The following is a 19,660-nucleotide window of genomic DNA, read 5'->3' as shown; positions in this document are numbered from 1 at the left end:
CCATAAGAGAAAAGTGTTCTTCTGTACAAGATAATTAGGATATGGGAAAAATGAGAGAGCACTAGGGTGAGACCCAAGTAGTTATTGGAGGAGGAGAAAATTAACATTTCGATGAGTACTATGTGCAGTGCACATCTGACATCTCGGTTTTTAAAAAATTTTTTGCGGTACGTGGGCCTTTCACTGTTGTGGCCTCTCTCATTGCGGCACACAGGCTCCGGACACGCAGGCTCAGCGGCCATGGCTCACGGGCCCAGCCGCTCACACACAGGCTCCAGACACTGAGGCTCAGCGGCCATTGGCTCACAGGCCCAGCCGCTCCACGGAATGTGGGATTCTCCCGCACCGGGGAACGAACCCGTGTTCCTTGCATCGGCAAAGGGACTCTCAACCACTGCGCCACCAGGGAAGCCCTGACATTTTGTTTTAATCCTCCCAACAACTCTTCGATAAAGGCGTTACCTCTGTTCTACAGATGAGGAATCTGCAGCGCAGGGATTTCGAGCCTAGATGGAGCCCAAAGCCACGTTTCTTCAAAACCCCACGTCGTCTCAGCAGAAATTAGCAATGAAGAAGCCTTCCTAGAATGACATTTCCCAGGATTAGAGTGGAATGTAAATGCCTAAGGCAAAACTTCGACTGATTCCTTCAGGGCCAGAATATTCTTTTTGCCTATCCTGCACTTTGAAATAGAGGGCAATACCAACATCTTTTATGCTTTTTTAAGACAGGTGATCCTTTTCTCCTTAATAGGGAAAAATACCAAGTAAAGAACAAATAGCCATTATGGAAAACAATTTCAAAAACTGTAGGGGGTTTACACTACAGTTCAAACAAGGTGAGTACAGTAAGAGAGAGACAGGGACCCCCGAGGTGTAGCGCAGAGACTGCACGTCAGAATTCCAGGTCCAGGCTGTTTCTGACAGAGAATTCCAGGAAATGACTTCACATTTTTCTAGACTATCAATATACGTCAAGTATCCCAGCAGGATAATCCAGGCGCCTGGACCACGCCCATAAATGCCAGTCAAGCAAAGGGGCGGCCGCACAGCGAGGCGAAACGCTCCTGCCCCGCCCCGGTCCTGCCCCGCCCCGCCCAGTGACGTCAACCGCCGGCACACCTTTGCTCCTGCGCAGACCGGACAAACGGCGGCGGGCTGAAGAAGTTGCGCATGCGCCGAATGGGAAAGTTGTTCCTTCTCCCCTCCCGCCTCTCGCTTCTTTTTTCTACAGCGGCTTAGCGAGGACGTGCTTCCGGGTCAAAGGATTTGCTTCCGGAGAGCGGGAAGGCTGAAACGCGGCGGTTAAGCTGGGACTGAGTTTGCAAGGTTCTCGGTGGGAGAAGGCTATAGCCATGGACAGGTCAGTTCTGGTGGTGACGGCCGAGCCCGGACACTTGTCCCTCCAGGGTGTTGGAGGAACGAAACAGGTGAAATCCGACTCCCAGAGGAAGCCGACGAGGGCCCGGGTGCTGACCCTAGGACTCCTTTTCCGGGCTGGGGGGACTGCAGCTGATGGGAGAAAGGCCGCTTGGGTCGGGAAGGGATACGGCTAACGATAATCTCCTGGTTCGCGCGGCGGCTCTGCCATCTACTCACTTTGGCGCAACATTTTTCGCTTCTGGGTTGGGCGAGGTAGGAGGTGGCCCGGCATTCGAGATGCTGAGTGACTTGCCGTAGATCACAGAGCCAGTCAGTGATGGAACAGGGATCTCAGCCCAGACTTTCTGATTACAGGTTCCAGCACCATAGTTACTGAGTTCTTTCTATGACCCTGGCACTATGCCAGACATCTGCGTTAAAGATGAGTTATTCAAGGTTCTTGGCCTCGGGGGAATGTGTAGTGGAGGAGACAGCCGAGCAGTACGGAGCGATAAGTGTTTTGTACTGCTCTGTGGGAAAAGAAATGGGGAGCAATGAAGTCTCCCTGTCATGGGAGGTATCAGGAAGACCTCTCAAAGGAGAATACTTTCTAGTTGGTGTTTGAATAGTAGCAGTAGCCTACACTGAGTAACTTAAACGCTTTAAATATATTATTAGCTAATTTAATCTTTCTAACAATCCTGTGAGGATAGCTACTGTGATCCTCTTTTTACACCTAACATTGGGGCTAAAAAAGGTTAAGGAACTTGGTCAGTTAGGAAGCTAACAAATAGAAGAACCAAGTTGCCAACCTGGATCTGTGTGTCTCTAGACTCCAGGAGGCTGTTTGATGAGTAAGTATTCACCAGGTAGACCAAGGGGGCAAATGTAGGCCTCTGTAAAAGAAGCAACATGTACAAAGGTGTAAGGATATGAAAGCGTAGCTGAATGGTCACGTGCAGTGTATGTTTGTATGGAGTGATGTTTTGGCTGAATATAAGGCTGAACTGGTAAGCTGGGGTCAGATTGTAAAAACCATGCTAGGAAATTTGGACTTGATTCTGTAGGCCAGAGATAGCTATCTGAAGATTTTCAAGTGGAGGAAATGCATATTAAATTCTTGTCTTAAGATACAGGCCTCTTAATTCACACAATTTATTTTCTAGACTTTGGGCAGAGAATGACAGGGGCATTGTGACTACAGTAGTGCTGAGACAGGAGACACCCTTAGTGTAGTCTGGGGAGAAAAAACTTGAAGGATCATTTCTCTCCAATTTACTAGATTTCTTTTTTACTTAGCCTCCCAAGTCACCAACTTAAATAGTGGTATCCATGGTTTGAAGTATTTTGGAAACTACAGAAGATCCTTTTAAGAGTTCCTGCAGTTTTAGGGACCTCAATCCAAAGAGGAAAGGTTTACCTTCATGAAGCAGTTATCTAAAACAGTGTTATAATATAGATTTAGATTCCACGTGTTAAAATAATTCCATAGGAGAAAATAACAAGTAAGTATTAGAAAGTCATAGAAGTCTTTGTGCAGGTAAAATTTGAGCAGGACTTTGAGGGATAAGCAGGATTTGGAGCCATAGGGGCATTGTCAACAAAAATATCAAAGACTTGGCTACTGGGATGATCTGCATCTTGACTGACTTAGGATCCTTCGGTCCAATCATGATGATAAAATTTTTTTGCAAATGCTACATTCTCATTTCATTCACATGAGCTTGATTATGCCATTTTAGGAGTGGCTTTGGAGAGATGGCATCTCCTGTGATCCGGGAGGCAGAGGTGACTCGGACTGCACGAAAACAGAGTGCTCAAAAAAGAGTTTTAAGTATCCTTTGCATTTTAAGCATGATTATAAAAATTGCAACATGTTCGGAATCAGGATTATAGACTTTTCTTTTTATGAGAGATATTAAACACTAGCTATAATAATAAAATGCTATGGACATTAGTTTTAGGTTTGTTTTTTTTTAAACTTCCCAGATGTGTTATTTGGTAAGTATAATGCTGAAATTCAGTGAGATTCATGTTTCCCTGAAAATAAGGATGTTCCATTTTACTGCTAACCATCATACTGTGGTTAGCTTCTGCTGAGATTAGATTTTTTTTATTATTTGAAATCTGACTAACAACTTTTAGTTCAATGTGTAGTAACCTAAGACTGATAACGGAGAATTTAAAGGGGAGAGGGAATTATTTACTCTTTGCATAGAAAATGTGGTAGCCATAAGATACTTTGCCCTTGAAAAATGTATTCACATATTTTGTATAGTGTAAATATGGTTCACTCTATCTTTGATGGTGTCTTTTCTACATGAAAAACTTCTCTTAACTTTTCCTGTAGTTCGGGCATCCCAAGATGAAATTTTTGCTAATACTACACCAAGAAACCAGGTTATCCCGCGAACTCCCAGCTCACTTAGACAACCTTGTAAGATTTTTTTTTTGCTTTTAAAGCATTTAATAATGATAATAATAATAGCAACTAATACCATAATATATATTATATTTTATAAATTATCTCTAATTAAGAATAAATAATAATGATTGCAGTTACTATTTGTTGAACTCTTACCATGTGTAAATCACTGTTCTTTACATAAATGCATATTAACTATGACATAGGTATTATCTCTATTTTGCCAAGACTGAATGTGAGACTTAGAGAAGTTGATTAACCCAGATAACATAGCTAGGTAAGTATGTAAGTAATGGAACCAAAATTCGAACCATAATCTGCTTACTCCAGGGCCCATGTCCTCTATACTATAGTATGCTTTATAAAATTAGAATTTGGCAAATTCATGGACTCATTTGTGTCCCTTTTTTTATGCTCAGTTGTGCTGTAATGAAATCATCTCTGTTTGCAGTAAAGTTTTTCTTGGTGGGCTCAGTAGTACCAAAAATTCATGTTTAGAAAAATAAGTTGAATCTTCGTATGATGGAAATGTTAATATTGAAAGTATTTATTTGGTTAGAATCTAAATAATTGAAAAGTGAAAATTATTCTTTATTGTTTGTTTGCTTGTTTTCTTCCATGATCAAGGCTCACGCATTTCGAATTCTTTTTACTAACCTCTTCCTAGTAGTTACTCCAACAAACCGAAGCTTACTAAGGCAGCCAGATGTTTTCTGCGTTCTTGGAACTGGAGGGAGGTCTCCTCGGCTTCCACAGTCTTCAGGGTTCTTGGGAAATCTGTCTATGGTATGTAGAAAGATGGAGCTGAAATTTTCCTCCTTTTTATTAACGTAAGATATTTAGCTTAAAAGCTTTTAATGAGAATTGAAGTCTTATTTGTCATAAAGTAATTTGGTTATGTTAATTGAAATCAGGTTTTGATTAGAAAGACTTTCAGAAAACTGAGACCCTTAAGCATACTCATGTCATAGGTGGAAGCTGTGGCACCAGCGGCAGTTAGTTGTCTACAAAATGTGTTAATCTGACAGTTTGCTGATCAGAATAAATCAATTCTGATTGGTTGCTATTGGTATAAAAACTGAGCCCAAGAAGCATAGAAGAGAAGGAAGCCAGGAGTAATCAATGAAGACTGTCATAAGGAAGGAGGACAAAGCATTAAAGGAAAGACGAGAAAATTTTGGGAGAAGCAGATGAGACACTCTTTAGGAATCACTATGGTACAATATTTAAAATAGCAGAAGAAATATCTTATAAACTGTGATACAGAATGACTTGACCTAGGTGCTTAAAATACCCTATAGAAAAAGAAAGAATTGTGTCTAACTGAGAAGAAGAAAATGGAAGACTTTTGTTGGAGTAGTAGAGTATTATGGCCCATTTAGTTCCAAAAACAAGATAAAAATGGCTCTTTATTTGGCTCTGTGCTTTTTAAAAAGAGGTTTTGCATGTTAAACCTCTCCTTGTCTTAGAAGGTTAAATCCATCTTAGCAATGTTTATTACAGTCTTATGAATTTTAAGAGTGTTAATATCTAACAGTGATCTAGTCATTGAACAGTTTTACTTTGCTTATAAAACTGGTTTATTTTGGCAATGTTTATTCTTATTCCTCTTAAAAACATGAGTGAATTGACTGCTTCTGGGTTTAAGCAAAAGAAAATGAGTTTTATTATTTACTGCTTCAGAACTGCAAGATTAATAGTAAAATTGTTACTCTTTTAAAGGCCAGAATAGAGTAAATATGTATTGATTATTACAAAATGTTTGGAAATTACTTTGTAGTCAAAGATATTGTCTTGATTTGTTTTGCCTATTTTATTTTATTTTTGAATATTTATTTTCCTTATTGTTTTGGCTGTTTTGGGTCTTAATTGGGGCACACGGGATTTTTGTTGGGGCATGAGGGATCTTTTCGTTACGGCGCGTGGTCTCTTTGTTACGGCGCGCGGGTTTTCTCTCTCTAGGTGTGGCACACGGGTTTTCTCTCTCTAGTTGTGGTGCGTGGGCTCCAGGGTGCGTGGGCTCTGTAGTTGTGGCCTGCGGGCTGTCTAGTTGAGGTGCGAGAGCTCAATAGTTGTGGTGCATGGGCTTAGTTGCCCTGTGGCATGTGAGATCTTAGTTCCCTGACCAGGGATTAAACCCACATCCCCTGCATTGGAAGGCGGATACTTTACCACTGGACCACCAGGGAAGTCCCTGTTTTGCCAATTTTAATATCAGCTGTGAGACGTGGTCTTAGATAGCCCTGAAGGAAGTACAGTTATTTGCTATGTTGATTTTACCATGTGTCTACCTGCAAAGATTTGTTTATGGGCCAAAGTATTTTTCTGAATGCAGGATATCACTGCTGTGTAAGATTTTCAGTTTGATCTTTATGATAATGATGATTAGTATCCAGAAGGGAGTATACTATCAATCAGTCTTCAGTAGCTGCAGCTAAGCTCTCCTCAGCCCATAGTTACTACCTCACTAATATATAGGGCCTCAGCACCCATCTTTAGCATTTTTCCTTGGGGAGACTGATTTAAAGGTACATTTTTATTGTTGCTCATGTCTAGATTTTAAGTAAAGATAAATTTAAAAAAGCTTTTTATTACTATTTTTTAATATGTCCAAAAATACAATAGTAGAGTAAGCCTCCATGTATTTATTGCCCACCTTCAACAGTTATCAGCATATGGCTGATCATGTTTCATCTATACCCACAAGCATTTCTCCCACATTATAGTTCCCAGGTTTCATACCATTTTATCCATAAATACTTCAGTAGGTATCTCTGAAACATAAGGATGCTTTCTTTAACGTAAGTACAATATTGTTAACACATCTAACCCCTCCCTACACACACACAGAGTAATTCCTTTATGATTTCAAATAGCCATTTTATGTGTACTTTTCCCATTACAATACGTATTTCATTAAGTGTTCATACTTCTTCAGTTGTGTCAATTTTTTTTTTTTTTTATTACGGTACGCGGGCCTCTCACAATTGTGGCCTCTCCTATTGCGGAGCACAGGCTCTGGACGTGCAGGCCCAGCGGCCACGGCTCCCGGGCCCATGTGGGATCCCCCCCCGGACGGGGGCACGAACCCGTGTCCCCTGCAACAGCAGGCAGACTCTCAACCACTGTGCCACCAGGGAAGCCCAGTTGTCGGTTTGCTCAAATCAGAATCCAAACAAGCTCAACACATTGCATTTGCTTGGTATGTCTCCTAAGTATTTTAATCTATAAGTTCCTCCATCATTCTTTTTTTCTTTACCATTTATTTGTTGTAGAAACTGGATCGTTCATCCTGTACTATTTCCCAAAATTAAAAAATTGATTTGAACTAGTCCTAGAGTAATAGAACTAAAGCTGATAATAGTTTACTTATTAATATCAGCTTAAATATTACAAAATGGAATCTTTATTGGCTTTTTTTTTTTTAAGTATGGAGTAGTACAAAGAAGAAAACTAAAAAGCTGGGACTGGGACTTCCCTGGTGGTGCAGTGGTTAAGAATCTGCCTGCCAATACAGGGGACATGGGTTTGATCCCTGGTTCCAGAAGATCCCACTTGCTGTGGAGCAACTAAGTCTGTGCACCACAACTACTGAGCGTGTGCTCTAGAGCCCACAACGACTGAGCCCGCAAGCCACAACTACTGAGCCCGCATGCCGCAACTACTGAAGCCCATGCGCCTAGAGCCTGTGCTCTGCAACAAGAGAAGCCACCACAATGAGAGGCCCGCGCACCGCAACGAAGAGTAGCCCCTGCTCACCGCAACTAGAGAAAGCCTGTGCGCAGCAAGGAAGACCCAGCGCAGCCAAAAATAAATTAATTAATTAAAAAAAGAAGGAATATACTGCCTTTTTTGAAAAAAAACCCACCAGGACTTCCTTGGCGGTCCAGTGGTAAAGACTCCAAGCTCCCAGCTCAGCGGGCGCAGGTTCAATCCCTGGTCGGGGAACTAAGATCCCACATGCCTCATGGCATGGCCAAAAAAAAAAAAGCCATGATTTCCTTAATAAAATGGCCCCATGGCTCTCTTTTAAAAGTGAAAAACACATACCTATGGTCTTTAAAAGGTTTTAATAGTATTAAAGTCTTCATTCACTCAACAGCAATAACCACATTACTTTTCTGTATCTTCCTTTTATTTTTTCAGGTAACTAATCTGGATGACAGTAGTTGGGCCGCTGCATTCTCATCACAGCGTGCAGGGCTCTTCACAAACACAGAGCCCCACAGTGTAACAGAGGATGTAACTCTCAGTGCTGTTATGTTACGGGAGGACGATCCTGGAGAAGCTGGTAAAACTTCGTTTGTAACAGTAGCTTGTCGTTTTACTAAGATCAAGGAAATTATCTCCTATTCCTGAACATCATAAAAAAATATTTTGGGGGGCTTCCCTGGTGGCGCGGTGGTTGCGAGTCTGCCTGCCAGTGCAGGGGACATGGGTTCGTGCCCCGGTCTGGGAAGATCCCACATGCCCAGCGGAGTGGCTGGGCCCGTGAGCCATGGCCGCTGAGCCTGCACGTCCGGAGCCTGTGCTCCGCAACGGGAGAGGCCGCGGCAGTGAGAGGCCCGCGTACTGCAAAAAAAAAAATTTTGTTAAGCCAACTAGTTATGGTAATGGCTACGACATTTGATGTAGCTCTAGGAGGTTGAGAACCTCACGTTAGTTCTCAGTTGGAGCGGCATTTTGCCGTTTAATCTTTCAGTATAAGTAGTAGCCTGTTAGGTTATTAGACTAGTCTCTAATATTTTTATTTCCATATTTGTGCTGTTGAAAGAGCTTCTCTTTTTCTTTTGGTTTAATTTTTATCTGACATTGTTGACGTGTTTTATTTGGCCTGGATGCTAGTGTTGTTTCTTCAAACAGTACTGTGACTATTCTAACTTTACGTTGGTTATTACCATTCCCTTCTGAAAAAAAAAATCTGCTTTTAGTGTCTCTGTACCTGCACATTATGACATAGGTTCTTCTTCATTTTATTATTATAAGCTAACATATATGAGTGCTAGTCAGTATGCTTACCACTGTATGAACACTAACTCCTTTCATGGTCCATTAAATAGATACAGTAACTGTTTCCATTTTCAGGGAAAGGAAACTGCTGCTTAAAAGGATTAAGTAACCTGTTTGAGCTTACCTGGCTGGGAAGTGATGGCACCAGGATTTGAAACTAAGCAGTTTGATTCCAGAGCCCTTCTCTCTCTCTCTTTTTTTCCGAATAAATTTATTTATTTATTTATTTTTGGCTGTGTTGGGTCTTGGTTGCTGCGCACAGGTTTCTCTGGTCGCGTCGAGCAGGGGCTACTCTTTGTTGCAGTGTGCAGGCTTCTCATTGCGGTGGCTTCTCTTGTTGCGGAGCACGGGCTCGAGGCACGCAGGCTTCAGTAGTTGCAGCACGCGGGCTCAGTAGTTGTGGCTTGTGGGCTCTAGAGCGCAGGCTCAGTCGTTGTGGCGCACAGGCTTAGTTGCTCTGCAGCATGTGGGATCTTCCCGGACCAGGGCTCCAACCTGTGTCCCCTGCATTGGCAGGCATATTCTTAACCACTGCGTCACCAGGGAAGTCCCAGAGCCCTTCTCTTAACTCTCTGGTGACCACTGCTTCTTTGTAGTATTTGCCAGTTATAAGTACTCAAATACTGAGTGACTCAAAAGTACTTTGTACTTAATCTATAAAATATTTCATTTTTAGTGTGAACCATGGCTGAGGCCTTAAATATTATACAGTATTGTAGTAGAGTATATGTATTTTCCCTGAGTAAAACATGTCATTTTAGTATCTATTATAACTTTCTCAGCTACTTTGTTATGGTGTACTTAAATATAATTCAGATGTTTCAAAATCTGGCTCATGGTTTTGTAGTAATGGTCAAAAGACTACTGAATAATACATTTTGGAATCTTTAAAGACTTGTAGGTAACAAAAGACAAAATAACTTGGACTACATCAAAATATGTGTCAAAAGAACAATCAAGAGAGTGAAAAGGCAGCCCACAGAGTGGGAGAATATATTTGCAAATCATATATCTCATAAGAGATTAATATTCAGTATGTAGAAAGAACTCCTACAACTCAACAATAACAGAAAACAAACAACTCAGTTGAAAAATGGACAGAGGACTTGAATAGACATTTCTCCAAAGAAGATATAAAACTAGCCTTGGGCTTCCCTGGTGGCACAGTGGTTAAGAATCCGCCTGCCAAGGCAGGGGACATGGGTTCGAGCCCTGGTCCAGGAAGATCCCACATGCTGCGGACCAACTAAGCCCATGTGCCACAACAACTGAGCCTGCACTCTAGAGCCCACAAGCCACAACTGCTGAGCCTGTGTGCCACAACTACGGAAGCCCGCACGCCTGGAGCCCGTGCTCCTCGATAAGAGAAGCCACCGCGATGAGAAACCCGTGCACTGCAAGGAAGAGCAGCCCCTACTCGCCGCAACTAGAGAAAGCCCACGTGCAGCAAGGAAGACCCAACACAGCCAAAAATAAATTAAAAAAAAAAACAAAACTAGCCAATAAGCACATGAAAATTTGCTCAACATCTGTAATGTTGCATTATTAAGTAATAATTTGCATTAAGGAAATGCAAATCAAAACCACGAGACACCACCTGAACGCATTAGGATGGCTGCTGTCAAAAAACCCCACAAAAACAGAAAAACCCCAAACAAACAGAAAATAACAAACGTTGTCAAGGATGTGGAGAAATTAGAGCTCTTGTACATTGTTGGTGGGAATGTAAAATAGTAAACAGTGGTGCTTCCTTAAAAAATTAAAAATAGAGTTACCATATGATTTAGCAATTCTGCCTCTGGGTATATACCCAAAAGAAGTGAAAACAGGATTTTAAAGAGATTTGTGTTCCCTTATTTATAGCCCCATTATTCATAATGGCTAAAAGGTAGAAGCAACCCAAATGTCCATTGATGGATGAGGGATAGACAAAATGTGGTATATACTTACAGTGGCATATAATTCAGACACATGCTACAACATGAATGTACTTTGAGGACATTATGCTAAATGAAATAAACCAGTGGCATTGGGACGAATACTGTATGATTCCACATATGTGAGGCACCTAGAGTAGTCAAACTCATAGACATAGAAAGTAGAATAATGGTTGCCAAGGTCTAGGGAAAGGGGAGAATGGGGAGTTATAGTTTTAGGATTTTTTTTTCTTTTTTCTTTTTTTGAGGTGTAATTGACATAACATTCTGTAAGTTTAAGGTATACAACATATTGCTTTGATACACTTGCATATTATTAGTGTTAGCTGATACCTCCATTGTACTTTCACATCACATAATTATAATTTCTGTGGTGAGAACATTTAAGATCTAGTCTCCTAGCAACTTTCAACTAATACAGGTTTATTGATTATAGTCAATGCTGTGCATTAGATTTCTAGAATTTACTCATCTTATAACTGCAAATTTGTACCCTTTAACCAACATCTCTCAACTCCCCCACTCTCTAGCCCCTGGAAACCACCATTCCACTCTCTGTTTCCATGAGTTTGGCTTTTTTAGATTTCCTCATGAGTGATATAGTACAGTATTTGTCTCTCTCTGTCAGATTTATCTTACTTAATGCCTTCAGGGTCTATCCAGGGTCTGTCCTGTCACAAATAGCAGGATCACTTTCTTTCTCATGGCTGAATAATATTCTGTTGTATATATATACCACTTCTTTATCCATTTATCCGGTGATGGACACTTAGGGTTTTTCCCTGTCTTGGCTGTTATGAATAATGCTGCAGTAAGTGTGGAAGTACAGATACCTTTTTGAAAGCCTGTTTTCATTTCCTTTGAATATATACCCGGAAGTGGTATTGCTGGATCATATGGTAGTTCTATTTTTAATTTTTTGAGGAACCTCCATACTGTTTTCCATAGTGGCTGAACCAGTTTACATTCTCATCAATAGTGCACAAAGGTTCCCTTTTCTCCACGCCTTCACCGACACTTGTTATTTCTTGTGTTATTGATGATAGCCATTCTAACAGATGTGAGGTGATATCTCATTGTAGTTTTGATTTGTATTTCCCTGATGATTAGCGATGTTGAGCATCTTTTCAGGTACCTGTTGGCCATTTGTATGTCTTTTGAGGAATGTCTGTTCAGTTCCTCTGCCTATTTTTATTGTTTTTTTTTTTTTTTGCTGTACGCGGGCCTCTCACTGTCGTGGCCTCTTCCGTTGCGGAGCACAGGCCCCGGACGCCCAGGCTGAGCCGCCATGGCTCACGGGCCCAGCCGCTCCGCGGCATGTGGGATCTTCCCAGACCGGGACACGAACCCGTGTCCCCTGCATTGGCAGGCGGACTCTCAACCACTGTACCACCAGGGAAGCCCCTCCTCTGCCTATTTTTAAATCGGATTGTTTGTTTTTGAATTTTATGAATTCTTTATATATTTTGGAGATTAACTTCTTATCAGGTATATAGTTTGCAAATATTTTCTCTCATTCCATAGGTTGCCATTTCATTTTGTTGATTGTTTGTTTAGTTGTATAGAGCCTTTTAGTTTGATATAGTCCCACTTGTTGATTTTTTGCTTTTATTGCTTGTGCTTTTGGTATCGTATCCAAAAAGTATTGCCAAGACCAGTGTCAAGAAACTTTTTCCCTACTTTCTTTTTCTAGGAATTTTACAGTTCAGGTCTTATTTAAGTTTTTAATTCATTTCAAGTTCATTTTTATGAGTGGTGTAAGATAGGGGTCTGAGTTTGTTTTTCTGCATGTGATTATCCAGTTTTTCCAGCACCATTTATTAAAGAAACTATCCTTTCCCCATTCAATATTCTTGGCTCCCTTGTCAAATATTAATTCACCATATATGTAGGAGTTTATTTCTGGACTCTCCATTCTTTTCCATTGGTTTATGTGTCTATTTTTATGCCAGTACTGTTTTGAATACTATAGCTTTGTAGTGTAGTTTGAAATCAGGAAATGTGATGCCTCCTGCTTAGTTTTTTTTCAGGATTGCCTTGGCTATCCTGAGTTTAGTTTTGCAAAATGCAGAGTTCTGTGGTCCCATGGTGGTGATGGTAGCACAGCACTGTGTATGTACTTACTGCTACTGAACTGTACGCTTAAAAATGGTTAAAATGGTAAATTTTGTTATGTATATTTTACCACAATTATATATTTTTTGAAATATAGCAGTTTAAAAAAAGGATTTGTAGCTATGTTTTTAAGTTTTTAAAACAAACAGAATTACCTAGAAGTATGTCATTTAACTCTTTCTGTTCCTTTTCTTTTTAATGTGTTCTAGCATCCATGAGTATGTTTTCTGATTTCCTGCAGTCTTTTTTGAAGCACTCTTCAACTACAGTTTTTGACCTTGTGGAAGAGTATGAAAACATTTGTAGTAGTCAGGTAAGTTAATTTCACTGCGTTGCTGGTCAGACTTCAGTACTCTTTAAGTTTTTTTTGAACAGCATCAACTTGTGAATTTCTATACTATATTTAAGGAGGATGTCTTGGGGTGTAGTGACAAGTGTGGCATGGTTAGAAGGTCGGCCAGAGCAGCTCTGCTTTTTACACGTTGAGAGTCCATATAATATTTCTTTTAAGGACAAAAGGATTCTGCATCTTTGAAAAAGGAAAACCCAAAATATACAAAGAACTTAAAACTCTACAGTAAGAAAATGAACAATCTAACTGAGAAATGGACAAAACATGTAAACAGACACATCACCAGAGAAGATCTACAGATGGCAAATAAGTATAGGAAAAGATGCTTAACATCATATGTCAACACAACATTATAAATCAACCATACTCCAATATAAAATAAAAATTTAAAAAAACACATCATATATCATTAGGGAATAGCAAATTAAAACAACAAGATGCCACTATACACCTGTTAGAATGAACAAAATCCAAAACACTAACAAAACCAAATGCTGGCAAGGGTGTAGAACAAGAATTCTCATTCATTGCTGGTGGGAATGGAAAATGATACAGCCACTTTGGAAGACAGTGTCTCAGTTTCTTACAAAACTAAACATACTCTTACCATGTAACCTAACATTCATACTCTTTGGTATTTACCCAAAAGAGTTTAAAATATATGTCCACACAAAAGCCTGCACATAGATGTTTATAGCAGCTTTATTCATAATAGCCTAAATGTGGAAGCAATCAAGATGTCCTTCAGTAAGTGAATGGGTAAATCAACTGTGGTTCATCCAGACAGTGGAATATTATACAGCCCTTAAAAGTAATGGGCTATCAAGCCATAAAGAGATGAGGATTAATCTGAAATGCATATCACTAAGTGAAAGAAGCCAATATACAAAGGCTACGTATGGTGTGATTGCAACTATACGATATTCTGGAAAAGGGAAAACTTAAAGAGAATAAAAAGATCAGCAGTTGCCAGGGTTCAAAGGGTGGTAAGGATAGAAAGTGGAGCACAGTGGTTTTTTATGGGAGTGATATTATTCTGTGTGATATTATTATGAGGGATACATGTTATTATACGTTTGTCAAAACCCATAGAATGTACAACACCAAGAGTGAACACTTGTGTAAACTGTGGACTTTCAGTAGTAATGACATGTCAATGTAGCTTCAGTGACTGTAACAAACGTACCACTCTGGTACTGGATATTGATAGTGGGGGGTTAGGTTGTGTGTATTTGGGGGCAGAAAGTAACGGGAACTCGCTGTACTTCCTACTCAGTTTTGCTGTGAACCTAAAACTGCTCAAAAAATTAAGTCTCTTTTAAAGGAAAGGAAAGGACTTCAAGAAACTATTGCATTCAAGAATAATTGAAATAATAGTAATAGCCAACATTTTTTGAGCATTTAATATTAGTTCAATAATCAGTTTCTGAATTGTTCCATTATAAAAGCAGTAGCTTCATTAAATAACAAAAGCAATAATAATCACCTAGTGAATCACTGGAGTTAAGATTCCAATAGAGAATTTATTAAAGGAATGAGAAATACAGATAATACTTTTATTAAACACTGGCCTTAAGACAGAAGTAACATTACTTTGTGAATACTTTTTAAAGGGTGGGGAAACCTGTTGTTTTGGTAGTGATTCTTCATTTTCTGAATGAGACCAATCCTGTTTCTTAATTGCTTAATTTCTTAATATTCATAACCTTTGAGAAAGGTTTCTTTTACCTTGGGTCCTTAAACCTCCTATTAAATAATTTGGTGTGTGTTTCTGTGAAGAACATCCATATCTTTCATTAGACTTCTGCAAAAAGTCCTCAAATGGTTAAGAACTACTATTGTACAGCAAGGAGGGATTTTGGTTAAGGTTTGGTTAGAAATGACAATGTTTTGGTACCAGTCTTAGGAAAATATTTTTCTTGATTTTTTTTATATGGTATAAATTTTTCAGATAAAATTTGCAGATACCTTATTTTTAATTTTCATTGCTGTTCTGTTGGTTCATGTTATGATTTTGTTGGGTGTAGGTTAGATTTAGCTTATCTTCTGGGTTGATGTACAAGGAGAAAAACGCACTCATGGCTGTTATTGTTGAATCTGAACTCTAGAGTCTGTTAAACTTTTACATATATACTCACATAAACACACCTTACTTCAAATTAAGGCCATTTCTAGTGGGAATGTTATATTACACTCAATTTAAAAAAGACAATAGACAGGAAAAATTTATAATATAAATATGTACATATATAATATATATATAATTAGTTTTAGCACTGTGTACTTGAAGAATACAAAGTTGTGACTCAAAATTATAGAAAACCTTATTACATTTGTATTTTTAATTCAGGTGAATATACTGAGTAAAATAGTGAGCCGAGCAACACCTGGACTTCAAAAGTTTTCAAAAACAGCCAGTATGCTCTGGCTTCTTCAACAGGAGATGGTCACATGGAGGCTGCTGGCTTCTTTGTATAGGTAAAGTTGTGTAGGACTTCAAAGAGAAATAAACTGGCAGATTAACTTGGAAGTTAGCGTAAGATGTGTTTGGAAATAGGTTCTGCCATTTTGTGATACTTATCATTTCTAATGCCTTAGTTGTCAGAAGTGAGTTAACAAGGAAAGGGGAATATTAATCATAAGCTGGTAGCTACCAAAAATTGGATACATGTAAAGATTTAAGGAAAGTGCTAAAAATACGGCAATATTTAGAAGAGGATAGATTAAGAAAAAGAACTGACAGATATACTTTATGTAATGTAGAAGTTCGAGAGAAGTTAACCAAATTTTTCTTCTCTCAGATGCTCCTTGGTTTTGGCTCTCATTCTGTTACTTTCTCATCCTAATGAGAAAATCTTGAGAGGAAATTATATTTTTTCATTTGGGCCCTGTGAAAACATTATATTAAAAAGTTAGGTGTATGAATTAGCAGGTAGCCACTAAAGACTTTGCAGTTTGTCTCTTCAGTAAATATCATTTTTGTTCAGATGTCAGTATTAGATTCAGAAGACATTTACTACTTGATTTTTGCTTTTAAAAGCATGTTGGCTAAGTTAATTGGAAACTCATTTGTTTACAGTGGATGGAATGCAGGTTTCTGCATGTATCTAGCTTAAAAAGGTGATTTCATTTACTCATATGAAATAAGGCTTTTTCATTTTGTGTTATTTTTCCCCAGAGACAGAATACAGTCTGCATTAGAAGATGAAAGTATGTTTGTAATTACTGTAAGTTTTATATTAATTTTTTTCCTTTATAAATGCTTAAAATTCAAATGTTTTTAGTAGTAGAATTTGATTTTTGACCCTCCATCTAGAGTTTCTTCATTTTAAAAATTTTACAAGTAAAGATACAATAATCAAAATTGATTTACATTATAGAGTGAAAGGTTAAAGTTCTCTTTTATCCCTCATACTGTTCAGTCTAACAATTTAGTACATATTCTACCAGACATTTTTCTCTGCATCTTTATACATATATACACATACAATTTTGTGGGGTTTGTTTTGAAAATCAAGTTGAGAATGTCATTTTGAAATGTTTAGTTAAACCTTGAGAAGGTCAACCACAGTGTTCTAGAGATGCCTTCCTTCAGACAAAGGATCCTCCAAGACAATGAAGGCTATGCCTCATTATCCTCGAAATCAAACATTGACCTCCTAGGTAATTTGAGGGAGTTGTCCCTCAGGCCATTCAGCAGAAGCCTTTTTTTAATGCAGTCTGGGTGAAGTGTTGCAGGATTCAGTGACTTGGGTCCTAGTAAAGGTATTAGTCAAGTTGTTAAATTGTGCAAACTTCTCTGCAGTGCTAGAATATATTTTGTTCTCTCCTAGAGACTCCAAGCAGAGAGAAGATAGAGCCTGAAGGGAATGAGTCCCCCGGCTCTGTCTCATTCTGTAAATGGTCTTTCCATATTTTTCTTTTCCTCCCAGCAGACCCAGGGGAACTCAGCCACGTTGCCTCCCTTCAACAGTCAGCACCTTCTGCAGTTAACGTTTGAACAACACGGGTTTGAACTGTGTGGGTCCACTTAACACACAGATTTTTTTCACTAAATACATGCTGCAGTACTACATGATCTGCAGTTGGTTGAATCCTCAGGTACAGAACCTTGGTTACAGAGGAATGAGGAGTACAGAGAGCTAACTGTAAAGTTACATGTGGATTTTCGACTGTAAGGAGGATCAGTGCCCTAACCCTTGCATTATTCAAGGGTCAGCCGTATTTCTTTCTTTTAAAGAAAATAATTTTCAAGCACTGTAACTCCAGCCTGTCAAAAGTCAAACCCACTTTTGTCTTTCAGTGGATGGCACCATAGCCAACTTTCCAAGGAACCCGAATGTCCCCTAAGCCAGCACTTCTCAAACTTTACTGTGCACATGAGTCACCTGGGGATCTTGTTAAAATACAGATTGTGGTTCAGTAGGTTTGGGGAGGGGCCTAAAATTCTGCTTTTTTTTTTTTTTTTTTTTGCGGCTCGCGGGCCTCTCACTGTTTTGACCTCTCCCGTTGCGGAGCACAGGCTCCGGGCGCGCAGGCTCAGTGGCCATGGCTCACAGGCCCAGCCGCTCCGCGGCATGTGGGATCTTCCCAGACCGGGGCACAAACCCGTGTCCCCTGCATTGGCAGGTAGACTCTCAACCACTGCGCCACCAGGGAAGCCCAGATTCTGCATTTTTAAGAGGCTCACAGGTGGTACTGATGCTGTTGGTCTGTAAACTACACTCTGAGTAGCCAGGGTTTAGACACTGCTCTCTGCCTCATCTCAAAATTTAGTCCGTCATCAGATCTTGCTCACTTTAGCTCTTCTGTTCCAACTCTGACCTCTCATCTCTGTTCCTCTTGCCACCACTTAAGCCAAAGCCTTCATCATTTTTTGCAGGAATTATGTCAATAGCTTCATCTAGTCTCCCTGCTCTATACATACATGTAGTTTTGGGTGGTGGGGGGGTTGGTTTGGTGTTTTTTTCTTTTTTACTGTATAGTATGATTTCATTTATACCTTATACTGAGAGTTTTTTATTATTCATCAATATTTCTTAGTTTTTTTCATGTCAATTTGTATACGTTTACCTTATATTTTCATAGTATGCCAAAGTATAAATGTGCCATAATTTTTTTCAGACATTCTGCTGGACATATTTGTTTCCAGTATTTTTGCTATAGTTATAATGCAATGAACATTCTTCACACTTACCTGCATATTTGAGTATTTCCTATATTTCTGGAAGTGAATTGTTGGGACAAAGTTTGATAGAGTTTGTCATGTTGCCTTCCTAATGAAATGTACTAGTTTACACTCTCACAGTGTGTGAAAATGTTTACTCTGCCATCAATCATTTGATTTTGCCAGTTGGAAGGAAGGTACCTTGTTTTTTGTTTTTTTAATTAATTAATTAATTTATTTATTTTTGGTTGCGTTGGGTCTTCGTTGCTGTGTGCAGGCTTTCTCTAGTTGTGACGAGTGGGGGCTACTCTTCGTTGCCGTGCGCAGGCTTCTCATTGCGGTGGCTTCTTTTGTTGTGGAGCATGGGCTCTAGGTGCGCGGGCTCAGTAGTTGTGGCTCGTGGGCTCTAGAGCGCAGGCTCAATAGTTGTGGTGAACAGTCTCACAGGCCTAGCCGCTCTGCAGCATGTGGGATCTTCCCAGACCAGGGTTTGAACCCATGTCCCCTGCATTGGAAGGCGGATTCTTAACCACTGCGCCACCAGGGAAGTCCTAAAGTTTTTAAATGTTAATTTCCTAATATGCCCCATGACTGCATCCTACCCTTTATTATGATTTGTTTCATTTTGTTTTGTATTTTATTTTTCCCAAAAACAACATCTCTGGGGAAATAGAACTTAAAAATTTTAAGCATAACCAAGAATTAAAATATCAAGTAAGAGCAGCTGCACATTGATCTAGCAGTTTGAAACGTACTTATAAAATTTTTTCAAAGGTGAATATACAGATTTGCTATGTTAAAATGGTTATAGGTGGTTAAATATACTTATTTCAGATTCTTTTACCTTTCTGTTGAAATAATGTTCTTGAGGATCTTCTTTTCTTTCTTTCCACCATTTTTTTTTTAATAGGTTCTTAATGCCAGTGAAAAAGCAGTTGTGGAAGCATTATTTCAGAGAGATTCACTTGTCCGACAAAGTCAGGTATGACTAGAATTTTTACATTTGTTTTGGTGAAATATGGAGAAAGGTAAATGACATAAAAGAAATGAAGTTTTTTGGTTTTGTTTGGTTTTGGGTTTTTTTGCGGTACGCGTTCCTCTCACTGCGGTACACGGGCCTTTTTTTTTTTGCGGAGCACAGGCTCCGGATGCGCAGGCTCAGTGGCCATGGCTCATGGGCCCAGCCGCTCCGCGGCATGTGGGATCTTCCCGGACCGGGGCACGAACCCGCGTCCCCTGCATCGGCAGGCAGACTCTCAATCACTGCACCACCAGGGAAGTCCTGAAGTTTTT

The 19,660-nt window shown here is 39.6% G+C and overlaps 1 protein-coding gene across 3 annotated transcripts in view; it reads left to right on the top strand.

The window, feature by feature from the left end:
* Positions 1–1,241: 1,241 nt before the first annotated feature.
* NUP107 (nucleoporin 107) overlaps positions 1,242–19,660 on the top strand; it is a 45,478-nt gene continuing 27,059 nt past the window's right edge. Inside the window, exons 1-9 of one of the 3 annotated variants that reach the window (XM_024737105.1) lie at positions 1,242–1,362; positions 3,104–3,195; positions 3,712–3,798; positions 4,457–4,572; positions 7,933–8,077; positions 13,058–13,161; positions 15,551–15,678; positions 16,379–16,427; positions 19,278–19,349. In XM_024737105.1, the coding sequence (XP_024592873.1) occupies positions 1,355–1,362; positions 3,104–3,195; positions 3,712–3,798; positions 4,457–4,572; positions 7,933–8,077; positions 13,058–13,161; positions 15,551–15,678; positions 16,379–16,427; positions 19,278–19,349 (801 nt within the window). In that variant the 5' untranslated portion in view covers positions 1,242–1,354. Of the gene's footprint in view, positions 1,363–3,103; positions 3,196–3,711; positions 3,799–4,413; positions 4,573–7,932; positions 8,078–13,057; positions 13,162–15,550; positions 15,679–16,378; positions 16,428–19,277; positions 19,350–19,660 lie in introns of those variants that run through there. The other 2 variants (XM_024737104.1, XM_024737106.1) reach the window with 2 other exon arrangements.

The sequence above is a fragment of the Neophocaena asiaeorientalis genome, unplaced genomic scaffold (genome assembly GCF_003031525.2).
Source record: "Neophocaena asiaeorientalis asiaeorientalis breed wild unplaced genomic scaffold, Neophocaena_asiaeorientalis_V1.1 scaffold134, whole genome shotgun sequence".
In the NCBI taxonomy this organism is placed as follows: domain Eukaryota; kingdom Metazoa; phylum Chordata; class Mammalia; order Artiodactyla; family Phocoenidae; genus Neophocaena; species Neophocaena asiaeorientalis.
Note: the sequence above shows the minus strand (reverse complement) of the source record. Positions and strands in the feature narration are given on the sequence as shown.